The following is a 26,548-nucleotide window of genomic DNA, read 5'->3' on the forward strand; positions in this document are numbered from 1 at the left end:
ACTGCATTGGTTGGGCGTATTGCAAATATTTCAAAACTGGAAGTGGATCGAGTAGCAAAATAGTGATAAATGGCAGGATACAGAAGACTCAGGTGTTTTTAAGCCAGTCAGCACCCATACCGTAATACGCGTAAGAGGTACGGCTGGCTTGACCGTTACTTCACATGTCAGTGCTGCTCACTTGACCGCAGTCTAAAGGGAGCAGAGAAGAAGAAGATACTTAGAAGTGATTTGAACCGATTTCAATAAAACTAAACTAAACTGCCGTCCTAATATTAACACGAATTAGTACTACTACTACCAATAATATATCATTTAAATTTACATATAAAAATGCTAAAACGTAATTTCCTGTCTAGAAGGAAGTTTGGTTGTTGCTATAGCAACCCCATGTAAGAAAACATGGCTGACAAATTATGAAGTCGTCGCACCAGTTTATAAATTACTTAATCTAAGCTACGAATATATCTCTTTCTTACTAACACCTCTGTAACATTTGGCATGATCCATTTAGCTACAGTAGACGTGTCAGCTATGGAAGAGGAGCCGGAGACCAGAGGAAAGCTGCGGGCTGACCCTTCTGTGAACACTCACAGACCCGCGTGTGGAAAATCCCAGGTAAGATCCACCTGACACCTTTAAATGTCTAGGGAACATCAAAACTAATGATAATAATACTAATGAAAAAGCTAACTTCTCTTTCGTTGTATCCCAGAATATTTCTCATGTACTAGCAAGCATCTTTAAGCATCTTTACACAAACGACATAATTAGAAAAGACACTGTGTCCAACCTAGTTCAAACAAAACGTGTACGAGGCAGCTATCATGACAGATACGTTGAAGAACTCCAACAGGTAATCATATACACTCATCTACAACTTGTAAAAAAAATCACTGTCAAAAGTCAGCTGAAGAATAATACAGTGTTATTTTTCCCCTATTGCCACACAGGTTCATTCGGAGTATGAACAGCGTATTAAGCAGGTTGACATGCTGGACAATCACATGATTCAGGCCAGTGCATGTGCTGCAGCCAAAGAAAACCAGGCCTATGAGAGAATGAAGGCGACAGCAGGAGATGTCTGTGATCATCAGGAACTGCTTACAGGTGAGATACTTTTAAAAACTTTAAAAACTTTTAAAAATATAACTGTGTTATATTGCTGTAATATACTAGTGTTTCTGTCCCTAAATGTATGGCTCAAAGGAACCTAACATATAAGATGTCATGACGCTGGTGGCATTCAACAAGATTTCAATCATGAAATTACAAACAAGAGGTGGGAGCTCCGGCTAAAACAAAAGAAGAAGAAGTCTGTGAACCAACCACATAGCGGGCTATTGGATTCAGGCTTCTCTCCTAGTAGTTTTTGTAAACTAGAGTAATAGAAACGCAACAGAAAACAGGTCTGCTGGTAACTCCAAACTCAACTATACTTAGTAAACAAAGCTGATAACAGAAAGATAACGTCAGTGCTCATGGAGTTGAGGGATGAGGAATGAGGGACCAAGACACTAGTTGCTGACCACCACTGCGTTGTCTAGGTTTATATGTGTGTGGTGAGCCTTCTGCAACCAATCGGCACTAAGAATAAATCAGAGAAGTGAGAGAGTAGTAATGAAGGTGAGAATAAGAACACAAAAAGATGATGAGGGTACTGATGCACTGAGATTGTATGTATCTCTGCACTCATGTACCAAAGAGCTCATCATGCTTGCTTAATCCCACCATCTACATGTGTTTATTTGTTTTCAGAATGCCTCATTTGATTCGATTTTTATACCTATTTTCAGTCAAATCAGCCTTTTCCTGGTGTGTGGATGAAGATCTTCTTGAAATGAATAATCTGATTTCCCCAAAGGATTACTTGGCTACACAAAAACCACATGTACGAGCACCAGCAGCAGGTATCTGACCCTCTTTAACATTTATCTTAAATTTATTAGTTGCCAGTGATTCGGTGCTACAAACTTTCTTTTCTTGTCAGAAAAGTGGAATCCTGCCAAACCGACCATTGCCTTCACCATGCATGTGTCCCGAAAGCCTCAGGATGATGGTTACACAGTCATTCGCCGCCCAGAAAAAACGGGCTTTGTAGACATCCAGTTAGACCACAGTGTGACCTTTGAGTCCTGCTCAGACACCCCAAGGAGGCAGGAAACTCAAAGGGAGGTGAGGAGATTGATAAGATCTTTATATATCGCTGCTGATCCCTTTTTCCTGGGCAAAGGTCGAGTAGGTATTTTAATTCAATTTTTGTGTTTCTTCTCCAAATACAATCAAAAATAATAATGATTGGATAAAAAGGTTGTTAAACAATAGCAAAAAAAGACAACCTGGGAACAACGTGCATTCAAATTCAAAATGTAATTCCATCAAAATCATCTTCCAAGCCAAACCAGACCAAGCCTAAGCCAAAATGGAAGGGTGAGCCAAGTGTGAAGGATCGAGCGGATGGCTGGGAGAAACTTCTGAAGCTGAAAGATCGACAGAGCTTCCTTCGCAATCCGCGCTTCCTTCCCCTAAATTCACAGCAGGGCGGCACGTCCCTCATCAGGCCCAGAACCAAAGGGAAGGCAGAGCCTGAGAGCAAAGGCGCTAAAAAGAAAAGGTAATTAAAGAGAATAAAAGGCTTTTTAATAATTTCAAGGAACATCCTTATCATTTTGTGATAAGGAAGCATGTACAGTTAAGGCACATTGCTGATAGGACATTTTTGCATGGGAAATGCAGGAAGCTCAGGCAAGACAATCCCCTTCAATATCCACAGCAAACACGAGTATCATTTACCTCAGTGGAAAACAGCTGTACCCCCTTTGTGCCATAGCAGAGATGTGTAAGTTGATACTCTGAACATGATGTAGTCTCACATAATGCAGTCAGGCTGTTTACATCAAATGCACGTCCCCACACTCTACTAGACACACACAGAATCAATATGTACTGTACATAGATAAACTCTGCTGGTACAGCCAAGCGTCTCTAAAAAAAAGACAAGCTGACTATTATGTGTGTTGTGTATTGTAGTGTGACTGAAAGCCACAACTGATTGTTTCCTATCTTTCACTTCCCGTGAGCCTGTCTTTATTGTGAATACACACAATGCTCAGGTGCGGTTGTGTTTGTACTCTTACTTTGAAAGCCCCGCCGAGGAGCCGATTCCAGTCTTCCTAGCAAAACCTTCAGTGGTGGTTTTCACCGACTATAGTGTGGGAAACATCTATGAGGTGTGTTTCAGAGCTTTTATAACCAGACAAAAACGGAATCCTCCTTTTTCTGTGAATTGGTGCACTGTAACAAGCCCTTGCCCTGCCCTTTCCTGTCTCAGACTACACTGGAGCTTAAAAACGTGACTTCTTCAAGCCGCCACATCCGAGTGATCCCTCCTACCACTCCTTACTTCTCTATTGGCTTGGGTGAGCTCCTTTTGGTTCTGATTGGATGGTGCATATTTTCTTGTTGTTGATGTGGTGAGGAAATAAGCAAGTGTGTCAAAGTGTAAGTGACTGCATTAAACAGGAATGCCACAGAGCTTTAGCCACAAAAAAAGTTTTCATTTTGGACTACAGTTTTAGCATTCCTGTGGAGACAGCAGCTCCTCTGTATGCCAATATTAACCTCACGTTTTAACTTACACTAAGCTATCTGAAGATAAGCAGTACCACACAAAATTCAGATTGTTGTCATTGTGATACGTTTTGGCAGGGAGATTCCCAGGTGAAGGGGGCGTTGTTGCCCCGGGGATGAGCTGTAAGTACACGCTGCGTTTTGCTCCAGACTCCTTGGGAGACTACAAGGACTTTATAGTGGTGGAGACCCAGGCGGAGGGCCCATTTGTGGTACCGATTGAGGCATGGAGACCTCCTCCTATTCTCACCTGTATGTTTTCACTGCAATCTGCCCCACCAATTTTGTTGTTATTCACATTAGTTACTTCATTTGCCGATGTACTGCTGATATGCTTCCCTCTTATTCTTCAGTACCAAGAGTCCTGGACTGTGGTTACTGTCTCATTGGAGGAGTCAAGTTTGTTGAGTTTCTGTGCCAAAATGTGGGCCTCAGCACTGGGACCTTTTGCATTATTCCCAAGGACGAGTGGCCAGCTTCAAATTTTAGGGTAAAAAAACTGACACATATAAATATATCAATGTTTTAATTCAGTTTTTCTGCAACCAAACAGCTCAGTCTCATTCTCATTAGCTCCAATTTTCTTTATATAGTCTTTGGCCAGAACATACTTTTCTGAGCAGCCACCCTTTGCTGTCAGTCCCTCCCTTTTTGTACTGGAGCCAGGAGAGGCCACTGTTGTTGAGGTGAGTCTGGATTTAAAATCAGGTAGAGTAATATGTTAATTCAATTCTTCTTTGTTTTTTCCTTTCAGTTCCCCCACCTCTGACTTCTAATCAGCTGACTGTATCTATGGAAACTGAGCATGTAAAAAAAAAAGTGTTAATGTGGATTTACAGGTGGTTTTCTTTCCAACCACCGCTGAGAAGAGCTGCCAGGTTTTCACTGTTGTGTGTGACAACTGCCAGGTGAAAGACATTTCCATTGAAGGTAAATCCCAACAAGAGGCATTGCTAAGAGCTATGCTCCGCAATAAATTATGCATTGTGTGTAATGTGCGTTTGCTTCTCAGGTGAGGGCCAGCTGATCGCACTGGAGCTGGTGTCTGTGTCTGGGGGGGAGGAGCCTCCTGTGGTTGGAGAGGTGCATGACCTTACTGCAGAGCACTTTATCCGTTTCAGCCCATGCAACCCTCACTCTGTGCAACAGAAGAAGCTTGTCATCAGAAACAATGTGTAAGAGTCGCACGCCTCATGTGTTTTATAAGCAAATCTCTTCCTTTTCAAATTTTTGGCCACAGGGTAACATAAGATAGGGTTCAAGCACCCGTACTAGCTGTATTAACATTGCTGAAGTTTCCCAGATGGAATAATGAAATGCTAATAAACTCTGTTTCTGACTCTGTGTTGTTGTTTTTTGCAACAGCAAAATTCCTTTCAGAGATCAGTAAATAACACATTTTATGTCTGTTTCTTTCTCCTTTCTTCATCTCGGAATAAAGCCACTTGGAGCTTCCTTTTCACTGGCAGATCATGAAGCCCAACTTGCATCCTCTGCTTCCACGGGAAAGCCCTGATGCCTCACATATCCAGTTCCACTTGGCCACAGACGAGGTTTTCCATGTCAGCCCCTCAACAGGCATCCTGGCTCCCTGCCAGGACCAAGAGTATCTGCTCATCTTTTGTCCTAAAGAGGTAAAGAGGACTTGGGATAAATAGCTGAAAAAAATAAATAAATCCAGCAATCATTGTATCATTGTGGTAAACAATGTTGCATTTCTTGAATGAAGAATGTGTTTTCTCAAGTTAAAGGATTATCACAGTGTCTGCCACTTAGTCCTGAGAGACATCCCCCAGCTGCCACCAGAGCCTTCCGACAGCAGGTTGATAAATGTTAATATAACAAAATAAAATCACAAGCTCTCACACATGATGCTTACTAAACAATGCCTGCCTTGTTCATTTTTTATTTTTTGTATCTAACAAATTGTATAATTTGGGGAGATATAGCGTCCTTCAGCCCGTGCAGCCTGGCTCCAAGGTAACAAGCGTCATCATCATGGAGATAGAGGTCAAGGGGTCAACGGAGCCTTATCAGATCTTGCTGGAGCCTTACGCCATTGTGATCCCCGGAGAGATTTTTATTTGCACACCCACTTCAAGGCAGTTCAAGGTTAGTTTCTAATAGTGGAGTTAAATCACTTCATTCTGCTCCCACATCGCTATTATTAATGAATTTATTGTTTCTGTGTTGTACGTGCACCAGATGTGGAACCACAGCAAAACCTTCATCTGTTTTCAATGGGAGAGAATTAACAGCAGCTGTCATGTAATAGAAGTGGAGCCATCGTCTGGCAGAATAGGTGCATTACAGAGTTGATCTGCTTAATGGTGCAAAAAAGTATAATTTTTAAATGTTTATATCTTTTTTGTTTTTTGGCTTGACAATTCTTTACTGGGCCGTATCCAGAGGAGAATGAATGTTTTGACTTCAGTCTTACTGTGACGGGAGGGAAAGCAGAGAATATTGTGACTAGTTTGGTTTGCCACATACAGCACCACCATGAGCCAGTCACTCTGGCTGTAGAAGTCTCCTTCAAAGTAAGATTGAACCACACAGCATAAATGCATTACTGTAGCGTCTATTTTTGTGACATTACTATCATTTGGTGGTGTTAAACAGGGCCCCACAGTGACTCTCAATGTGCCCAGCATTGACTTTGGACCCATAAGACCCAGAGAACAGACTCAGACTACCCTGCTCCTTACCAATACCACCCAGCTGGAAGCCTCTTGGATCCTGGAGAGAAAGCATCAAGACTCACAGGTACATAGGAAACACGATAAAATGAAAGCTAGGCTGACTGTTCATTCTGTTCATGAAGTGACTCCATATAAACAATCTGTGTTGCTGCTTAGATCTCAGTTGAACCCAGCAGGGGTCTCTTGCCTCCCTTGGCCTCTTGCAATGTGGACGTGCTCTTTAAGCCACATTCCTGCCAGCTGTTTGAAACTGAGCTGGAACTGACTGTGGAAAATGGGACAGGATGGTAAGGAAGCACAGTCACATAAAACAATGTGATTCCTCCTTTTAGTCTAGAATACAATCCACAAAAACCATATTAACCATATTAATAAGATGTGAGTAAGTAACAGCACTACCTGTGTGTTCCCTACAGTCACCTGTCAGTGCGAGCAGACGTGCAGTCGTCCCACGTCTGTCTTCTGAACTGCACGCTGTCCTTCCCTGAACTTTATGTTGGAGCTTCTGCCACAGGCACCGTAACTCTTTTCAATCAGACCCTGCTGCCATCACAGTTCAGTTGGCTGGTATGCAACACAACATTCACTGTATTAAGTTGCACTAGCGTATGCAGGAAAAGGTTGTTTCAGTACATATTATTAATGGGAAATAGATCTTTCTCCATGGACATGTGGGCTATATCAAGCTTGTCTTTTAATAGTTATTGTTGCTTTGAACAGGCCGAGCTGCAGGGCAAACAAGCTTCACTGTGTTCAGCCACCTTTGACCCCTCCTCTGGTACTCTGGGACCTAAAGTCAGCATGGAGATCACAGTGACTTTTACTGCTCACACAGACGTAAGTGCTAGTTTGCAGCATTTTTTTGAACACACCTAAAGTTTGAAAGAAAAAAGTCTCACCTTTTTTCTTCTAGCTCGAGCTGACCGAGGTTGCTGCTGTCTGTGAAGTCCAGGGAATGAACTCCCCTCTTGTTGTTGGAATTGTGGCCAAACCCAAGAAACTCAGTGTGTCTTACAGTGTGCCCGGTGTCTGGTAGTGAACTTGCCTTAAAGTCTTGCATCTAAAAATCCACTGCATCAAATAACTCCGTTTCAGATACTGAAAAAACTGTTTTTTCTCGTTCTAGTCCAAATGGTCAGAGTCCTTCAACACCAGTACTTGAGTTTGGAGATGGTGTCATTTTGAAGAGTGCTGTTAGCAAGCAGTTACTGATAACCAATCAAACTGCTATCCCGGCTCCTTTTACCGTAGAGGCAGAATATTTCACCTGCCATGCCTTGAAGCCAAATAAGCAGCCAGAGAAAAGGTGAAGGGAGCTGAATTATTGATCAAAGTATAACTCTGCTTTGACAGAAAATCTGACACTGGCTGCATCTTAATCGCAGATTTGCATACGTCACGAATCCGCTCCACTCTCTTCAAGCTAAGAAAGCAGAGGAAAAAGCACACGAGGGTATGCATCATCTTCAGATTGTGCTTTTGATATAAAGAAACAAGGAACTGACTCTGTTTGTTTGCTCGTTGCCAGAGTTTGTGAGTAGCCTGCTGGCTCATGGAAAAGGCGCCGCTTTTTTTGTCACGCCACACACGGGGACACTCGGAGCGTTTGAGAGTCGGGCTGTGGACGTGACTGCCTACACTGACATGTGGGGGGAGTACACAGACCACCTCATATGCAAAGTATGTTGCCACAGTTTAAGCTAATAAATGTGATGTAACTGATGTAATAAACTGGATATAAAACATGGATGTAGCTACTAAGTCTTAAAAGGTAAAGCCATTGTAGAACTACCTTAAATCTGCATTTCTTTTAATGGCCAGCAGGTGGCGACACCTGTTTTCTGCTCTACGATCTCAGAAAACATGTTCCTGATGAGTTTATGGTGTCATTTAGTACACACTGATGTTCATTTTGTAAACTGTGGATAAAGCAGGGAGTGATTGTGCAGTGTGTCTTGAGTTCTATGGTGAATCTAAATGGCCTCTTTCTTTATTTTAATTCAGTACTTTATTTTTGATCCAGGTGGGGGATCTCAAGCCTGTGCTTATTCCCATCCATATGACAGTGAAAGGCTGCCCCCTCTACTTCCAGATGACGGGCCCACGAGCACAGGATCAGAACCAGGGACCAATCATACAGTCTGTTCCACAGTCCTTTTCCCCAGCTATTTATACCTATATTTGTGTATTTTTAATGAGCGGCTATCTCATTTAATGAGAAATACCTCTCCTCATCATTAGGTTTGGCACTCATGTATCGGGTGGTGACACCGTTTCTCGTTCTCTTCGCATCAACAATCCCACCATGTTTGGTAAGTGTTCTCAGTAAACACTGTGTGCTGGAAAAGGACTTAATGACCCTGTCGTTTCCTGTCTGAGGGACTAACTGCATTCCAGCTTATTAATGGAATAAAAAATATCAAATGGGATTTATAATAGAGCTTAATAGATCAATATATATATATAATATATGTATATAAACAGAGCTTCGGCTTTACTGGTAGCTGCTGTTTTGGCGCTTTTAGGTGTTTTCGAGTGGCTTTCGGTGCTTTTGAGAGTGCTGTCCTTGCCATTGTGAAATCCTATTATCTGCTCATCAGTCAACTGGAAAGCACTTTGAATTGCACTTGCCCGTAGGACATAAATACAGCTTGAAGAAATAAGTTCTAAATGATATAATGTAAATGTCGGCTCGGTGACAGATATTCGTTTGGACTGGGAGACTTACAACGTAGATCAGAACGACGGTAAACTGCTGGACTTTGTGGTGGTGTTTGGAGACGCTTTCCCCCTTAAAGATGCTGATGGCAACGAGGTGCTGAGCAGCGCGCTGAGGCTTTCTAGCTTCAATGAAACAGCATGGGAAAAAACACGCACCACAGTTTCTGAGGAAACAAGTGCTTCTCTCCAAAGCTTGACTGTGAGTATATATTGAACACCATGATGCAGATGCTTAAAGATTTTACCACACATCCTGTGGGAAAACCTCATAAACGCACATTTTCTTCTTTGAATGGCTCGACCTAGCTTTCCTGTATTGATTTCAGGATGTGGAAGAGGAAGAATATATGTCTGAAGATGAGCGTGGGGAAGAAGAGGAGACTTGTCTTTATCCCTCTCTTGGAAAGAAAAAACTCATATCTGTCCACATCAGGCCTCACATGGGCAATCTCTCAGATTACCCCTTCTGCATCACACCGCAACAAATAGTACGGTCGGAGGATTTTAGCCACGTGCTTGTTGTCTGTTATTTCATCTGAGTAATGATGCTTTTCTTTGTAAATCTCAAGGTGATTCCAGCAAAGAGCAGCAGAGCCATCCATGTGTCTTTTACTCCTTTGACCCTTTCTGGGGCTGCTCGTAAGTCCAGATGTGTCGGCTTGGCTCTGGGTTTTATGAACCTAGACTCCGAGGTAAGCTGTTGTGATTCGATGTTAAATCCTGGGAAATGCAAACAGTAGATAACTGTGATCCAGCCTAAATCCTTATACTTTATTGTTGTGTGTAATTCAGCTGGCTGCTTGTGTTCCCGGTAAAGTTGGGAGGGCTCAGGGTTTGGATTTAGAGCCCGTCAGAGTGGATCTACTAGCAGCCGTTCAGACTGCAGCGTAAGCAATTATATTCCTGCTATTTATCCCCACCCGGACACCTAATGCATCCTGCTCGATTTATGTTTCTTAAATTAAAATAAGCTGAGGTTAGGTAAAAGCAGCTCAGAGGTGGTCTGATTAAGTTGCATATCTTCCTCTTGACTTCCTGTCGCTGCAGGCTTTTAGTGCAGGCGGAGGAGGACAACGGGGTGCTGGAGTTTCGTGCTTCGGCCGGTGATTTACTGATGGCAAACTCAAACAACGAGGTAGGTCTGAGAAGTGTACAACACTAATCAACAGTGCTCTGACATGCAAGTGCACACATGAGATGTTGATCCCAAGTTAATTTTGAACAGTTTCTTTTTCTTTTTTTTGCAGATAGTAGTGCGTGAATTTGACATCACACAAAGCTTCCAGCTGAAAAACACTTCAGAGATGCCCCTGCACTTCAGCCTGGGGACTCAGCCTCCGTTTTCAGTGGTCAAACCAAAACCCAGAGGCCCGACCAGCACCTCCAGGAATCCTCCGTCTGGGGACAATCAGTCTTTAGTGCTTAAGCCACAACACAGCATGCGGGTGAGATGAGTCATGGATGCAGCAGCATCATTAGAATTTGATTTACACAATTATTTGTAAGTGTTGCCCTCTTTTGTTTAAATACTAGGTGAAAGTGGCCTTCCACTGTTCCCTGCCTCTTCTGGACCATGTGGAACAGACAGATGAGGAAATCCCTCCTGGGGTGAAGCTGATCCACGGTGCAAACGGGCAGATGAAGCTGAGGTTCGAGCAGAATCTCCTGATTCACTACAGCAACAACACCCTGCAGGTTAGGGACATCTGTTCAATGCGTGTATAACAGCTCGGTTGGGAGCTGCTATATGACCTCACATAGTCTATTTGCTCTGTGCAGACAGTGCCACTCTGCGCTCATCTGGATCTTCCAACACTGCGTTTATCTGCTGTCAGCATCGACTTTGGGCTCTGCTATGTGGGCCAGACGCAAACCAGAGAAGTAAATCTGTACAGCTGTGGAGCCCACATGTTCTGGAAATCTATTACAAGTAATCACAAATCAATCAGTAACCTCTATGTTGCCTAGAAATCTATCTTTCTATGTGAAGCCCAAATTGCTTTGCATAGCATGTCAGCCCTACTCGTGTCATTCACCCTGTGCAGAGTCAGTTGAAGGGGACTCCCATGTGTTCGGAGTAACACCTGACTTTGGACTGCTCGGGTCCAAGGAGCACCGCGTCACCAGCAGCAGCCAGTGTCTTCAGATCAGCTTCACTCCCGGGTAATGCAGCAAACCATTGAAAGAATTTTTACTATTGAAATCGTAAACAGTAAAAAATACCCAGCTAGCTTTATGTAACGCGTTCAAAGTGTGGTTATGTGTGTTTCAGTGACGACAGAGAGTTCAGCACTCTCCTGGTTATCCGGTCTCCTCTCATAAAGACGTCTGTCACGCTGCAGCTCCGGGGAACAGGATCCTTTGATGAAATGTACAGGTCGAGCTAAATAAGCTAAAGGTGTTGAATCTCTTTATTTTGATCTGTAAGAATATAAATAAATATAAAAGGTAATTTCTCTGCTCTTCTTTTATTCTTTATGTACAGCGGCATTAAAGTGCTTGCAGCGAACACTAAGTCATGACTGTTTTCATAAAGACATTTAATTACGAAAAGATACAGACAGAAAGATGCAGCATGTTAAGACTCGCAGTAGCAAACTCCAACTTCCTGTGTTTAAATATTAATTAGTGATTTATCCAGTAAAACAGCAATGTGGCTTCTGTTGGCACATAGCCTTGAGGCCACTTCATTGTGAAATAGCTATATAATAGCTACATTCACATGTATCATACAACTCCAATTTTAAAAAAAGTTAGTAAACTTCAAAATCTAAATAAAAGGAGAATTCAGTAGTTTGCAAATGTTCGAACCCATATTTTAATCACAACAGATCATAGAACAGTTATGAAATGTTTAAAACTGCAGCAATCCACAATTTTAAGAAAAATATTGGCTCATTTTGAATCTGATGTTAGCGACACACCTCCAAAAAGCTTGGACAGTGCCGACAAAAGGCTGAAGAATTAAGTGATTCTAAAAAGAAACAGCTGGAGAAACATTTTACAGTTAATTCGGTTCATTTACAGCAGGTCAGTATCGTGACTGGGTATAAAAAGAACATTTCCCAAAAACCTTTCAAGAAAAACCACTAAACAAATTGCATCTACAAATTCTGAACACATTTCAGAATAATGTTGCTCAACTTAAAATTGTGAAAATTTTGAAAATCTCATCATCTACAGTAACATAATATCATCAAAAGATTAAGAGAATCTGAAGAAATCTCTTCTGTGTTTTTTTTAGATGTCTTATGCAGTCTGGAAAATTTGAGGCAGCAGCTAACCCTCCATTTTAGTCCCAGTGGACCTAAAAACCATGCAAAATGCCCAAGAGACAGTAGCCAGAGCAGAAAACTGCCAAAGACACTAGAAAAGCTTTGAACATTGCTTTAAAAAAAGACTTTCCCAGTATTTTAAGGGTTCCCTGAGGTGCTCCTCTTACTGACAGAGAGGCCTCATTGATTCCCAACAAATCGATATCAGCCACAGTTTGCATGTGCATTTTTTCCATTTTTCTAGGAGACCACTTAGCAAAATGTAAAAGCTAGAAGGATAAGCGCCAGTATGTAAACATGTTCATTAAACATATACTCTATTCTAACTGGTTTTCCCAGCACTCGTAAAGGCAAAGGTTCAATACTCAGCAATCAGTTTAAAATTCATTCTGCATGGTTTTTTACACATGAGACACATGAATATTAGTATGATTTTAATATTTCTGCAGATGGCCAATAGACAAAGGTTATGTTATATACTATGACCTATATGTAAGCGTATATGACTCAAGTATATAATGGTATAGTATGTGGTTTGTCTCTGGGGAACCCTCCTGATCTCCAAAATTCTCTCAGGTGATGCTAGAAAAAACCCCAAAACAAATAAAAAACATGTGAACTCCCCCACACTCACAGGCTGTGAGTGTTCATAACAGCTGCATGCCGTGTTCATCTGCAGCACAGTTTAGCATCTACAAGCACTCAAATCCATAGAGAGATGCAAATGTCCAATTGATATTCATTGCACTGAAGCAGTCTTACAGAGAGCAAGGGCATGTCTGATCACAATAAAACACTGCTGTTTGGAACTAATCTGATGCTGGGCCCAAGGTCAGTTAAGCATTCGTCATTCTGATTGTCTCCCTCCGGGTTTTGTTTTTATGCCCATTGTAAATAATTTTTGGTACACAGGTAGCCTTTTTCCCCCCAAGATACAAATGAAATGCACAATGCAAATGCTCAGCAATCAAATGAGAGGCAAACATAGTCAGTGATGTGTGGTTAAGTAGAGCATTTGATCATTTAGTGAGGTGTAATACTTATAATACAGTTAGCAATGTGCTGCCATGTGTGTGTGCTCCTATTAGCTGACATGCAGGGAAAAGATAAAGATTATTATTCATGCTAATGGTAAAATAGTATCACAGTGTTTGCAGATGCAAGTGTTCGTGCTCTTTATCTGACAATTTAAAATGCTCAAATGGAGCTATGATGACAGTCAACAGGCACTGTCAACCCACTGAGATCAAGTGAGGGGAGTTAGAAACACTTCAGCTGCACTGATGAAGCAGGCATGTGTGGAGAACTGATCACTGCCCCACCACCACCAAAAAAACAAAAAAAAAAAACAAAACCAAACCTTTGCCAGATTGATCTTGAAAATGAGCGTTTTATTCTCAGTGGGATTTTTTACCTGGATATGAAATAGTTCATATCATCCCAAATATCAGTGTTTTCCAAGTCTGGATGGATAGAAAAAAAGACTTCTAACAGCTTAGTATGGATACAATGAGACAAACACTGCTGGCCTGTCTGCACACCAGATGTGGAGTCCTGACAGAGCAGCATGATATGAAAATTTGACATATATCTAATGCTCATCTTGCATAACCTTTAAAGTGGCAATCCTCAACCCATCAACAGCTGTGTCACGATTTTTGTCCTTTCTACCGCATGCTATGTATCGACATACGGATACAATTAAAATCACACACTGTAGTTAATTAAAGGAAACAAACAGGAGGGAAAAAGCATAAATACTTCCCCCAAAAAACAATGACATTTGGATTTTAGCTCGTCTTCCTTTGGTTGGGATGGTTGAAGTTTGTCCAATCTGATTATGCCTAATGCCAACTTCATAACCTGCTATGTCCACCATATTGCTCACTACATGTATGAATCAATACCAAGGCTGGTATTGGTATCTGACTCAGTAGGATTGATACTTTGTTTCTATCGTCTAAGTTCAGCATGTAGCTTTAATTATGTCACAGTTATAGCGCAACAACACACAGCAACAGAAGAGGACCCACAGTGCTTTAGAGACAGGCAAAATTTAAAAACTATGTAAAATTCAGTGTTTTAGTGGTAATTAAAAATGTCTCAATTTGCAAATCGATGATGATTAATCTCACGAGTCATAAACACTGCCCTCCCCTACACAAGCTGCTTTTATACGTTAGGTTGGTATCAGATCAATACCAAAAACTTGCAGTATCTCCCAGCATCAATGTAAGGTCAGCTGCCTTTATAAGTTAAAAGTATTGAGATTGCTATCATCACTGTAAATGTGTTTACTTGGCATTGGATCGATAGTAGTATTTGCAGTATAGCACAGCACCTCCGTCCACCTGAACTTTGCGACACAGAGCGTAGGAGCACAGGAAAATACGTATTTGCCCCTGATGTCCACGGTGTGGCGGTACTCTCTGAGGTTTGAAGCCGCTGCCGTGGAAACGCACCACCGGACAGCGTCACCACTTCCTGGAGCTCACGTTGTTGCTGACATCAGAGGCGCAGCTCCGGGGTGAAACTCGGCTCTCTCGCTCCTCTCCGTAGTGTGTGTTGAGACAAGCAAAGCGCAGGGCGAAGAAGAAGAAGAAAAAAAACTTTACTCTGAAACACATCGGCCACTGCAGGTTATTCCCCTCTGTCCACTCCACTCTGGATTTATGCACCTCTGAAAGAAGAAGAATATCTTTGCGCCTGAGTGCAGCTTGTTCTTGTTGTTATTTCTGCGCTTAGTCCAGAGCGCAGTTTCCGGATATCAGCTCACTGTTTTTGGAAGATTTTCTCCGCATCTGTTAGGATTTTTCCGCTCTTCCTGTCGCGTGTCTGTGATAACTTACAGCCCACAATCAGTTCATTTTCAAAAATCCTGCAGCCGCAACTGGATCATGGACACACACAGATAACAAGGTAAGAACCACTGTGGGGTTTTCCCCCTTATTTGGGAGCACCGCTTGTTACTATTATTTCTCATTTATAGGAAATAAAACTCCACGACAGTACAGTAAACTTGCAGATATTAATTATGTTATTATGGGTTCTTTTTAAGTGAGTGCTCGTAACACAAATCACGTGCAGTGCATTTACAGGTAGGCCTTCCTGCAAGTGGAAAGTGTTAGTTGGAGAGCTTTCAGGTGATTTCAGTGCGGCTGTTATGATGCTGAATTTGGATTTGGACAAGGAAAGAGACACGATAAAGTTTTAAAGACACAACAAACTGTTTCTGTTGCAACAAAAAGAAAATAGTGGGGAGGGGGGAAGTTTGCTTTTTGCTAAGTGGTCGTTTCCAGTGCACAGCACAGCATCTAAAGACATCTAAATTGCATGTCTTTAGATGTGACTGATTGCTGGAAAGTCAGTGCCATCATATGTGATTGTAGAGTCATTCATAGCCCGTGTCCTTCCCCTCTCTCTGCTGTCAGTTTTCCAGTCCTCTGTGATTCACTGTGGTTACTTTAGCTGGTGTTTTTCTTGAAAAGAGGAAACCTCAGTGTTCTTGTCCTGAAAAGTCCTTCGTGTGTTACTTTTTTTTGTTTCCTGTCCTTTTGTTTTCGGTTTCGAAGAGATTTTTCTGCCTTCCTGAGGCGGTGAGAAAGCGACGAGGATGCAGGTGAGCTTCATCCAGAGATGGCAGAGCTCTGAGATGATGCGCTAAATTAGATCTAATGAGGCCACCGTCTTCATCAAATCAAATCAATTGGAAGTGCACTCACGAGAAGGAGCCTGAGCGGCACCCTGATGGATGAGTTCATCATCGCTGTGGCGTGCCCTGGAGCTCAGGAATAGCCTTAAACTGAGAGTCAAACTGTCAAGTGGAAACCACCCACAGATATGGCTGGCGTGCCTCTAGCAAAACAAACCACTGTGCTGATAAGAGGACAGAATCCCACAGTGAATGGTGCCAGACACAAACGTGCTGGGTTATTAATTGCATTTTGATGGGACTAATGAGGACAAAGGTCAGGGAGGAGGAAAAAAACAGGTAGAAAGTCTGTTAAGCAGAGTTTCACAGCGTCCCATTTAATCTGAAAAACCTTTGAGAACTGCATGGGAGTATGTCATGTGCAACAGAGTTTGCTCATGCAGATTGTATTATTATTAATATTAAGACCCCCCCTGCAGTTTACTTATGAGAAAGTTATGTTCACTCCTTTTAACATCATGGTGTCACCTCTTAGTGTCACACGGGAGGCTTTGCCGGTCATTAGTTCAGCATCACGGCCTCCTTTACCCCACGCTGTCCGCTCCACGATGACCATAAACCCGTGCTATCATATGCTAAATTCACGGGAGCTTCACTGCTTTCCAGATGCCCACTGAGGAAAAGCTGGCCTTTCAAAGATTACTGTGAGAGAGATGACAGAGTACAGAGAGATGGGAGGATTGGTTTCTCTTGAATCCTTGTTTTTTTTAATATATTTTTTAATATTGCTTGATTACCAGCTGTGATAATATGGCTGCTGTTGTTTTCACCGAGTGTTCATGCATGTGCTATCGAGAGCAAAATGGCCTGTCAGGGATTTATTGGTATTTTCTTAGGTGTTTCTAACAAGACAACTTTTCCCTTTGCAGACCATAATGCAGAAACTGATGCTTGTCGTGACAATCACATAGTTTATCCAGCAGAGCTGCTCAGAATCCTGTGTCAGTAATACTCTACAGTAGGGCTGTTCGATATAACGATACATATCGGATCAGTTTACGCTATCGTTTGTTTCGTTGTGTCGCAAAATAAACTGTTTACAGCAACATTTTTTCATCGTTTTGATGGTCACTGTAGTGGCTATATTCATTTCTTAAAGTTATCTCTTTCTCTTATATTTAATATAACCACACTAAGGATGGACAAGCGCCTGTTTTTATGCGTAGCAACAACGACGGTAAAACCATCACGTGTCCGCTTGTTTATTTTCCACATAAACCTTTCACAATAAAGCTCAAGATCCTGTTGAGACTTTTCAAAATAAACTGAATCACGTGAAAGAGTATGTAGATTATTTATGGATGAAAAGCAAAAAAGAGCCGTCAGGTGCTAAAAAATAAACCTTAGACTCAAACGTTAGAACAGGCTTTTCCCCGCAGCACGCCTTGTAATAAATACTCACAAAGAAACGGCGGCCGTTACAACTTATGTCTAAAATGTATCGTTTCATGCATCGGTTAAAACACTTGACTCCAGGTACACGACGCCCAGCTGGAAACACTTCACACAAGTCGAGCTGCCAGAGGTTCACAGAATTTACAGAAAATGTTAAATTTTTGTGATTTATATCGTTATCGGGACAGTAGATGTCTTCTATCGGGATATGATATTTTGGTCATATCGCACAGCCCTACTCTGCAGTGAGTCCTGCAGCACATGTTGCAGAGTAGCGTCACAGCTGAGCAGACAGTGCAAAGTCAAACTGTCTTCATAGTGAATCGCAATCTATTTTGTGAAGTGCAGTGCTGCAAAGTTAACAGACAATAACTCCATTATTTGTTCCTATTTCTATACAACTCTTTTATACTGTATGTACAGTACTGTGCAAAAATCTTGAGCTACCCCTAATTTCTTGATATTTTGCAATGAAAGTGCGGCGGGGCAGCAATCTATTAAAATGCGCAAACATGCAAAAAAGTACTGTAAATAGTCACTGTTGTACCTGTGTCCTGGCCCCCTCTCTACATATTGACAGTTTGAACCAGAGCTTTCAAATTTGGATTCATCACTCCATCAGACCTGTTGCCACTGATTTTTCAGTCCATTTCTTGTGTAACATAGCCTCTCCTCTCCGTTTACCTTCCTTAAGAATGGTTTCTTGACAGCCAGTCTTCCACTGAGGCCATTTCTGATGAGGCTTCAGCAAACCGTAGATGGATCTGCTCAAGGTCCAGATGCATCTCTGAGGTCACGCGTCAGGTTCTTTGATGGATTTGTTAAAGACGTGACTTCCTGGTCATGTTCATCTGCTGTAGATTGTTTTTACTTCTGCCGCTTCTTGTTTTGTCCTCTTGTTGTCCAGTTTTGTCAAAAATGTTTAAGAACAAACTGCGCAACATCCTGAATTATGCCAAGTTTTCAGCAAATGACTCATTTGGAATCATTTTCTTGGTGCCAAAATACTATTTTACGCCTGTCACACTGTGTTATCTTTGGCATTTTATTGTGAATTCAGCTAAAGAAAGGGGAACAAATTATGTTTTTCCAGTGTGCTGGTAGTAACAAAGTAACAGAAGATACCATTTTAAAATGTTTTTCAGTTATCTGTTATACTGCATGTATACAGAGTGATTCATAGGTCAGCGTTAAGTGATGTAACAAACAAAAAAAAATCTTCAAGTACAAGGACTGGACTGAAAATCTGTGAAAAAGCACCAATGTCGAAAGAAAAACTTTAAAAAGGCCTCCAGAAATCCTGGAGAACTGTTGCTCAAGACCACTTAAAAATTACAAGAAAGCCTTCAAAGCAAAATATAAAGAAATAAGGGGTATTTTGTGCAGCACTGTTTAAATCTATAAACACCAGATGTAAACAGATCAGTTTCAGATGTGTTTCTCAAAAATCTGGTTTGACTACAAAAACCAACCTTTGGTTTGGCAGCTTTTATAATATACATTTAAACTTTGAATGTATGAAGTCAGAGTTTGACGAAGGTTGTAGTCTAAGACATGGATACTGTGTGAAGACTGTTGGACCAAAAGAGAAGACAAAGAAAACCTTTTTCAGTTCAGTTAATGGAAAGGTGCAGTTTAAAAATGTGGAATTGAGCTTCGGCTATAGTTTTGTCCTTTTGATTTCCATCATTCTTTAATAGACTCCCCATAAAATCTGAGCTGAGTCCATGTCTGTCAGATTCACTTGAAAGCCAAAATCCTGGCTTTGATGCGCAGAGCAGAGAGAAAGTTTTCAGGAGCACTGCAGTTTTTATTTAAAGCTCATAATAAAAAATTTTAAATACCAACACTGTGACTCTTTCTAAAGAAGTTTAAGTGAACTTGTTGGTCATGTTGGTGCTGTGAAGTGCAAGTCACCATGCTCTGCCAGGTCTTTCTAGTAGATTGGTGAAAGACATCATTCAAAAGTAAAAGACTCATAAAAGCGTTTCAGGCTTTGATGAATCAGTCTGAGGTTGAATGAAACAAAGACTGTGTCGTCTGGTGTGACTAAAAAAGGGCATTGGCCTGATTTCTATGTACTGTATTTGCAAAGTGAAATAAAAGCCACATGGATTTCGCCAACTCTACGGCAAAGCCTGATAATGGCAGTAACATATTTCCACAGCAGGAACTCGGAAGCAGATCCAAACCAAAGCAGCATATATTCAAATATACAAAGAGATCATGCTTAAGGAAAAATATACAGCCTCAGTGGAAAGATTGACTAAAAATGCTTTAGTGGTTTTGAGACTATTTTCCAGCCAAACCCAGACATCCATGAAAAATCTGTAAATCGACTTCAAGATAACAGTTGTTGCACAGCTCGTGTTAACACGTCATGTTTAAAGAACACAGATTGACGCTGGACAAATACAGGTGTGTAGTGCTTCCTTTGCCACACATTGCTAAGAGTAGCATTACCATTACGTGCTGCTAGTTTGCATAGATAAATTTAAGCCTCTTTTCATTCATCTCGGACACAGTTGCAACATGTTAGGACATGTTCTGTCACGATGTAGTTGCGCGGGGGGGGGGCAAAAATACGACTCTGATCGAATGTAAAGTGAGCCTACGACAAGCAGATATATGGACAAAGTGGAAGGACTTAGTCTGGGTCAGCTTACTTTATTTGTGAAAGTGCAGTAAGGTCCGGCCCCCGCTGCTCCAGAAACCAAGAGGAAGTTGTCCTGATTGAGCTTTGTCTGCACGGCTTTTTTGACCGTAAGGACGATGCCGTCAGCAGCAGCAGAGCCCGAAGCTGCAAGGACAGGCGGCCAGAGAGCAGAAAGTCTACATACTAAGTCATACATGTTGAGGCTTGTGTGTACACAGTTATATAAAATGCTACACAAGGCAGGTGTCATTCTTTTCCATGTGTAATGGTTTATCCCTATAAACAGAAGTGAGGCCAGTTTGCAGTTTGTTGCAGAGACTTTAAATAAAAATGACTCGGGAGACTCTTGGAACTTAATTATCACTTTGCTTTTGGATTCTTCACTGTCGCACTTATTTAGCCTCTGTGAGCATCAAATGCCCAGAACCGAGACGCTCTTCATGGATAAACAGCTTGCTGGCAAAGCCGAAACGCTTCCTTTAGTCTTCCTGAACCACAGCTGTTTGACATTCTGTCTCGTGAAATGGGTTTAAGTCCACGAGCTGTCTCTGCATGACTGCCTGTGGGTGGAGAAACACAATGAATCAATGTGCTTGTAACAGCATGCCACCTCGTAACGGAAAATACAGCTTACTTTACAGATCGTACAGATTTCTCTCGGGTGGTGAGTAGGGGTCTGGTGATCCAGGGAGTGGATGCATTGTGGATGGCAGGAGAAACCACTCTTTCTTTTGGCTATTTTTAGCCACTGCTGTGCGGTTGATGATAATGGAGGGCAGATCTACTTATCTCCTAGCTAACAGAGCCATCACTATCAATGAGGAAGATCATCTTACGCTGGAATCTGATTGGTAGCACTGGACTGAGTGAAGATAAAACACTGAGCTCCAGTTCATACACCTCTTTAGGTTCTGGTTACACGCCTTTCTCCCAACATTTGTACCGTCTTCTCAGATTGCCGCAAACAGAAGTGATGAAATGAAAGTTTAAACTTTCAAGCCAGCGTTCGACCCGGCAAACATGCTAAACCTTGATTGGTTCCAGATTTATAAAGCCTGACATTTGCTGGTAATGTCTCTTTTATACCATTGGAAACTGACAGTGTTAAGAAATTTGACTTCAGGAAATTGATATAATGTTGACCTTGCATGCTGAAAATGGTATGCTAGCTTTCGGTGGTTAACCGATCATTTTAACCATGCACATCATCTGTTACCTGTTGCGTTACATCAGTTTTCCCCAAGTTGAATGTTCCAAGATGGTGTGATAAAGGGCTGCATGACTTTAGAACAGTGATATTCATTCATACAATGAAAATCTATTGGTTCTTCTGGAACAAAGTGAGCCATTGCATAACTGAAGTAGAATAAACAAAGATGACGATATCAACGTTGGCTGTTGGCCAGATTTCTATTTTTAAGCTTTGGTGTTTGCCTAGAATTTTGCAATCAGTGCATTCCTATGTAGGATGAAGGGAAAGCTGTTGGGTTTTGCAGCTTAAATGAAACTTTTAAATGGTTGTGCTGCATAAAATCTGCTTGTTTTGGACGTCCTTTTTTATAGTGTCGATGTAAACGTTTCAGTCTCCATCTTAGTTGCTTAAAATCGTGTGCAATATGAAGCAGTGGGTCTGAATGTGAGACTACAAGCTCCTTGGCTAAGCACTTAAGTTAGGCTTAAGTTAGCCACCGATCATTTGGTTTCACACCATAATAATCCTTCGTTTTATAGTCATATGGTATGACCAAGATTTATTAAAAAAAACAACTTTTTGACCCAAAATGAGCAACTGGTAAGGTTCATACTTGGTGATTTCCCCCTACATTTTCCCTCTTAATAAACCTTCTATCGCACTCATTTGTGCAAAGACATAAGTTTAGTCATTGACCTTCTAGTGCAGCGTCTCTAACTGAACATGCATTTGACGTAGAGCTGGGCGATATGAGATTTTTTCATATCACGATATGTTTTTTTCATTTCAGGCGATAACGATATATATCACGATATAAGCCAAATAACTATATTTGTAAGATTTAAATGTGCCGTTGCTCACAAGTAAAATGTGAAATAATCAGCAGCTTGTTTTTATTTAAATATTTATTTCCCATAATAAGTTCAACAGGGTAGATGTACTTAAGGAACATGAGACTTTTTCAGATAAATAAAGGCAAATATTGCAAACTACACAAAAGGCAGCCACTAAAGCGTTTAAGTTTCAAAATAGAACAAACAAAACAGACTAAATTGTCAATTCCACTTAGAAACAAAATATTAATTCTAAAAATAAATCTTAGTTTGTTTTACAGAAGAACAGACAAAACTGACTAACTTTTGTCAATATCAAATAAACTGAGAACTAAAAGGAAATTCTCAATCTCTCCTTGTTGTATAGCTTAGCTTTTCAAACAGTTTTAACAGTTACATTAGTCTGACAAAAGCCGAATGACGAATTAGCGCTTCCAGTCAGAGACTGAGGCTACGTACACGGGTATTTGTGAAAACGGAGATTTTCCGTTTCCGTTTTAAAAAATAATCCCGTCCACACATAAAGGCAGAAATGAAGGAAAACGCTGCTATGAACATGCCAAAGCAGCAGGTGGCGCTAGATTCCTAACCGTGCAGAAATGTTGGCCAATCAGAAGTCTAGAAGCCTCGGTGGGAAAAAGTAAACAAAGCTGGGGCATAGAAGCAGAACCGAGTCGTATGTGTGGACGGACAGTAACTGTGTGTATATGTAAGCATTTAAACACTGCAGAGAGTAGAATTAACAGTATTGTAGAAATTCATTTCACCGAAACAATAACGTGGCGCACAGTGTGACGCATGCACCAGTTTATTGTATTTCCAGACTTGCTTTCGGCACAATTTACAGTGCACGCTACTCTGTTTTTTGTCAGACTTGAAATAGCCGAAATACCGTCACACTACGGAACTTCTATGGCTCTTCCGTTCGACAATCTCTCCGGCATTGGAACCATCATCTGTTTTCTCTTCGGTCACGCTTGGTTGATTTTTCTAGTCGGCACACTCATTTCCTCCATTATGCGCTGGCTCCATTACCCGCTGGCTGCTTCCCAAACAAACACACGTGCGGCTTGGCACTTGTGCTATAAGTAACAAGTCACGCGACGTGACGCTGCGGCTGTGATTGGTTCGGCTCTGCGCTACTTAATTTGGATTGGCTGACCTTTTTTTTTTATTTATTTTTTTTTAAAGAGGACAAGAGCGGCGAGGTCTATCGCGATAGAGAAATTAAGCTATCGAGTAAAAGTTATATCGCGATACTTATCGTTCTATCGCCCAGCTCTAATTTGACGTATAAATAATGGCTTCACATCCAACGGGAAATTTCCTTTATTTGAAATACACCGTAGATTTAGTGCTGGAGGACAGGAAAAACCCTCTTCATGTGCTGTAGGACACAATCATTAAGCCTGTTGTTCCACTAAAGGGCTTAGATCTCTTCTCAGCAATAACTCTCCTGAGACAAAGAAAGGGGAACCAAGGTTATGATAAAGCGCTTAGGCCCCACACAGAATGACATTCTCCCACCCACACGTGTCTTCCACCACCCAGAGGTCCTCAACTGTGTCCCTGCATAGAAATCCCTCAGTGGGCTTATTGAGCAATAGGACATAAGGTATTGTCTTACTTCCCAGAATCAGCAAGCATAACCCTCTGACTCATGCGGGGTGGCCACAACACAATCTTGGCAAGCGTTTAGCAGACAGGACACCCCTGCTGCTGACCTTTTTTAAAAAGCGTAAGTCACCTAAATAGCCACGTCTCGCTTAATCACCCTGCACTTCCTGCGGGAGTTGCAATTCAGACAGTCCACCGGGTATTATGATGTCAGGCTTGCGATGCATTGTGCGGTTTCATTAACAGTAAAAGATGTTTGTTTTAACCTTATTTTGGATACAGCGACCTCCATTACGACCTTTGCTTTTGTTATAACAGGTAGTACTGTTGCTACACTGTAACAGGACCTTGGATGTATTTTGTCCACTGTTGCAGATCTGTTGGCTTCCAATAACTCCCACATGATTTGGAAATCATTTAGCAGACTCCTGAAACTTGAATGTGTAATTCATCACTGCCTGTAACATCTTGCCTGGATTAGCTGGTGTCACTTTGATTACTTGCACAACATAGGCGGTTTCACGTGTTTCATATCAAGCGTTGTTGGAACTGAAGGAAAAAAAACGGAAACTGTGGAGGTATTTGGGTTTAACGGTGTGTGTTATCGTTGGATGTCTCTTTCTCCCTGTTTCCATTCTTCAATCTGAACTGAGATGACCGTATGATGAGAAATATTACAGGAAGAATAAAAGGGACCAGAATAGCCTGGTGCTTTGCATATCTTCCACAGGTATACTGCCACAACATTCCTTTATCTCATCACTGATCACTTCCTCTTCTGATGTCTGTGGATCAATTTCTTGTTCTGTGATTGTTGGAGAGGGGAAACCCAGCACCCAACCCCGTCAAATAAGAAAAAAAAATATCTAGAGGTTGACCTCTGAAATGGTGATTTCTCTGGGACTCCATGTCAAGAGTGATGTCACATATGAGATCATGCTGCTTTGGCTATCAGGCAGCTGGAGGACAGACCTCCCACTTTCTCTAGTCTAAATTAGGAGGGTGTTTCCCTCAGAGATGTGGCCCACTTAGTTACTTAGTTGGAGAGTGATGTATAGACCTGTAGAAGGTTAGTGTACAGGCGTGCGGTTGAAGAGTTTAGCTCTCCTTTGTTATTTCTCTATAAAGCGCCGTTCTCTTATGTAGTGACAAAGGAGAGGTATCTAACAGTGAAACATTAGCCTGCCTGACTGCTGACTTTTCCCTCCATATCTTGACGGTGGAGTGCGTCACAGTGTTTCAGACACTTCTGGAGCATTTGCAGGCTCAATGCATGCTTTTCCTCATAGACCATCTAGCGCACAGACTTGACAGTCCCCTCTCGTAAGACACGTGGCTGCTGAGCAACAAGAGCGAGCGGCGATTAGCATTTGATCTTCAACAAGCGGGGCTGTCACATTACCCGCCTGCCAAGAAGTGTGTGGAGAACTGGGCTTGCGATCAGTGGGTACCACTAGCCTGGCATCATGCTGGGCAGAGGAGGGAAGCAGATGGCCCATCTGGTGACTTGCTGGCATAAAACAGAGGCTGTTCTGTTCCTGTGTGCGTGCGTGCATTTGTGTGTGGCATCAACAGACTGGGCGACGTGGTGTTAGGAGACCACCTGTCTCGTGGCTCATCGTCTCTTTCATGTGTGGTCAACGGCACCGTACAGGCGGAGCTTTGCTCGTATTCCCTTTCCTAATAACGTCCTGGTCTTTACACCAGATGTACCGAACACACTGACTGAATATATTAGTTCTTTGCAATCGTATTATCCGGTGAATTCAGCCAAATTTAACGCTGGTATCACGACACATTTAGAGCACCCTTGCTCTTCCACATTTCCTTTAAGTTTCAGCTTTCCAGCTTTCTAGCTCGTGTGATGCCAGTGCACTGACAGCAGTACCCTGTCTGTTCCCTTGTTCAAACTCTGTTGGCACTCTGTGACTCTACCCCTCAGGCTGTAAATTGCTCCAGTGGCCGCTTTTTATTGCTTTTATGAAAAGTTTTCTGGCTGACACAAAGAGAAAGTGTTTGTGTCTCTGCAGGCACGCCGGAGCATTTATCTGGGCTCAGTGGGGTAACACAGACTTTGGCGTAGGTGAAAACACACAAACTGGATTTCTTTTGTGTTTTAATTTCCTTTTGTGGCTTGCGTTTGCTATTTTGTTTTCCGTATTAGCTCTTCTCTTCACTGTGGTGTTCTGACTTTGAGCTGGACCGTCCAGTTAACCATGCGATTGCGGAGTTTACGGCAAGGAATTAGAGCAGCATTACTCAGGGATTTTAGCCAAAACTGACATCAAGTGTGTCACCGGTGACTCTGCTAGTGTCAGACTGTAGCCACTGACAACAGTAGCTGTGATTTTTGTGTTGTCTGTGTGTAGCAACGAGCAGCCATTAGCAGCTAGGCCTCTGATTGCTCAGCCAAAAGAACCTTTTAACCCTCTACTGCAAGAAGAACTTGTGTAACTAAAATGTAGTTTTGCTTCATCTAAATACCCAGAGCTGCTAGGTAATATGTGGCTAACATTAGCAATCTGAGCTTCAATTAAGATTGAATTTCCCATGTAGCTAGCAATCACTCATAGCTAGAAGTGTATTTTAGCATTTACTAAAAATAATATCGCGTTACGTTTGAGCTCAATTGCTTTTCTTCAAGCTGCTTCAAGCTGTCTTTAAATGGATGTAAACATAGGTTTAAAAAGGTCTTGACCTTTTTTGGATTTCTGAAGTGTGCACAATACCTTCTATGGCTCTGTGATTGATGCTGTAATGGGGAACACACTGAAGTCCCAACCACTGCAAATATTCAAATACCACAACACCGTTT

General features: G+C 41.8%; 2 protein-coding genes across 9 annotated transcripts in view; both read left to right on the forward strand.

Moving 5' to 3' along the window:
• Positions 1 to 11,513, forward strand: dlec1 (DLEC1 cilia and flagella associated protein). 5 transcript variants are annotated; one of them, XM_086306333.1, is made up of 39 exons: positions 1 to 137; positions 515 to 618; positions 716 to 856; positions 954 to 1,110; positions 1,797 to 1,910; positions 1,991 to 2,175; positions 2,397 to 2,614; positions 3,146 to 3,230; positions 3,332 to 3,419; positions 3,709 to 3,882; positions 3,984 to 4,120; positions 4,224 to 4,316; positions 4,470 to 4,560; positions 4,643 to 4,805; positions 5,072 to 5,264; positions 5,376 to 5,452; positions 5,580 to 5,742; positions 5,836 to 5,932; positions 6,040 to 6,170; positions 6,253 to 6,396; positions 6,489 to 6,619; positions 6,749 to 6,899; positions 7,053 to 7,169; positions 7,246 to 7,364; positions 7,459 to 7,638; positions 7,718 to 7,785; positions 7,861 to 8,012; positions 8,356 to 8,471; positions 8,574 to 8,644; positions 9,035 to 9,252; positions 9,380 to 9,541; positions 9,623 to 9,745; positions 9,846 to 9,940; positions 10,101 to 10,188; positions 10,301 to 10,498; positions 10,587 to 10,748; positions 10,833 to 10,983; positions 11,099 to 11,216; positions 11,326 to 11,512. In XM_086306333.1, exons 2-39 carry the CDS (start codon positions 535 to 537, stop codon positions 11,438 to 11,440), a joined length of 5,070 nt encoding a protein of 1,689 aa, XP_086162459.1. In that variant the 5' UTR covers positions 1 to 137; positions 515 to 534; the 3' UTR covers positions 11,441 to 11,512. The 5 variants fall into 5 exon arrangements, with proteins under 5 accessions (XP_086162459.1, XP_086162462.1, XP_086162457.1 ...); XM_086306336.1 differs by lacking the exon at positions 1 to 137 and adding an exon at positions 2,774 to 2,839 and having other exon boundaries at positions 388 to 618; positions 11,326 to 11,513; XM_086306331.1 differs by lacking the exon at positions 1 to 137 and having other exon boundaries at positions 388 to 618.
• Positions 11,514 to 14,837: 3,324 nt separating this feature from the next.
• map3k22 (mitogen-activated protein kinase kinase kinase 22) overlaps positions 14,838 to 26,548 on the forward strand; it is a 41,267-nt gene continuing 29,556 nt past the window's right edge. The window contains exon 1 of one of the 4 annotated variants that reach the window (XM_086306340.1): positions 14,838 to 15,247. The gene's annotated coding sequence lies outside the window, so the exon portion shown is untranslated. Of the gene's footprint in view, positions 15,248 to 25,669; positions 25,813 to 25,879; positions 26,231 to 26,548 lie in introns of those variants that run through there. The other 3 variants (XM_086306337.1, XM_086306338.1, XM_086306339.1) reach the window with 3 other exon arrangements.

The sequence above is a fragment of the Aulonocara sp. 'chitande type north' Nkhata Bay genome, linkage group LG9, assembly GCF_057382095.1.
Source record: "Aulonocara sp. 'chitande type north' Nkhata Bay isolate Kocher_YH1m ecotype deep benthic linkage group LG9, A_spYH_male_GT1.1, whole genome shotgun sequence".
Classification (NCBI taxonomy): Eukaryota; Metazoa; Chordata; class Actinopteri; order Cichliformes; family Cichlidae; genus Aulonocara; species Aulonocara sp. 'chitande type north' Nkhata Bay.

Excerpts from the sequence above, each read along its gene's own strand:
- dlec1 (XM_086306336.1), top strand. The coding sequence starts at position 502 with ATGATCCATTTAGCTACAGTAGACGTGTCAGCTATGGAAGAGGAGCCG. Across the intron at positions 619-715 it reads CCGCGTGTGGAAAATCCCAG|AATATTTCTCATGTACTAGC; the intron begins GTAAGATCCACC and ends GTTGTATCCCAG. Across the intron at positions 857-953 it reads ACGTTGAAGAACTCCAACAG|GTTCATTCGGAGTATGAACA; the intron begins GTAATCATATAC and ends ATTGCCACACAG.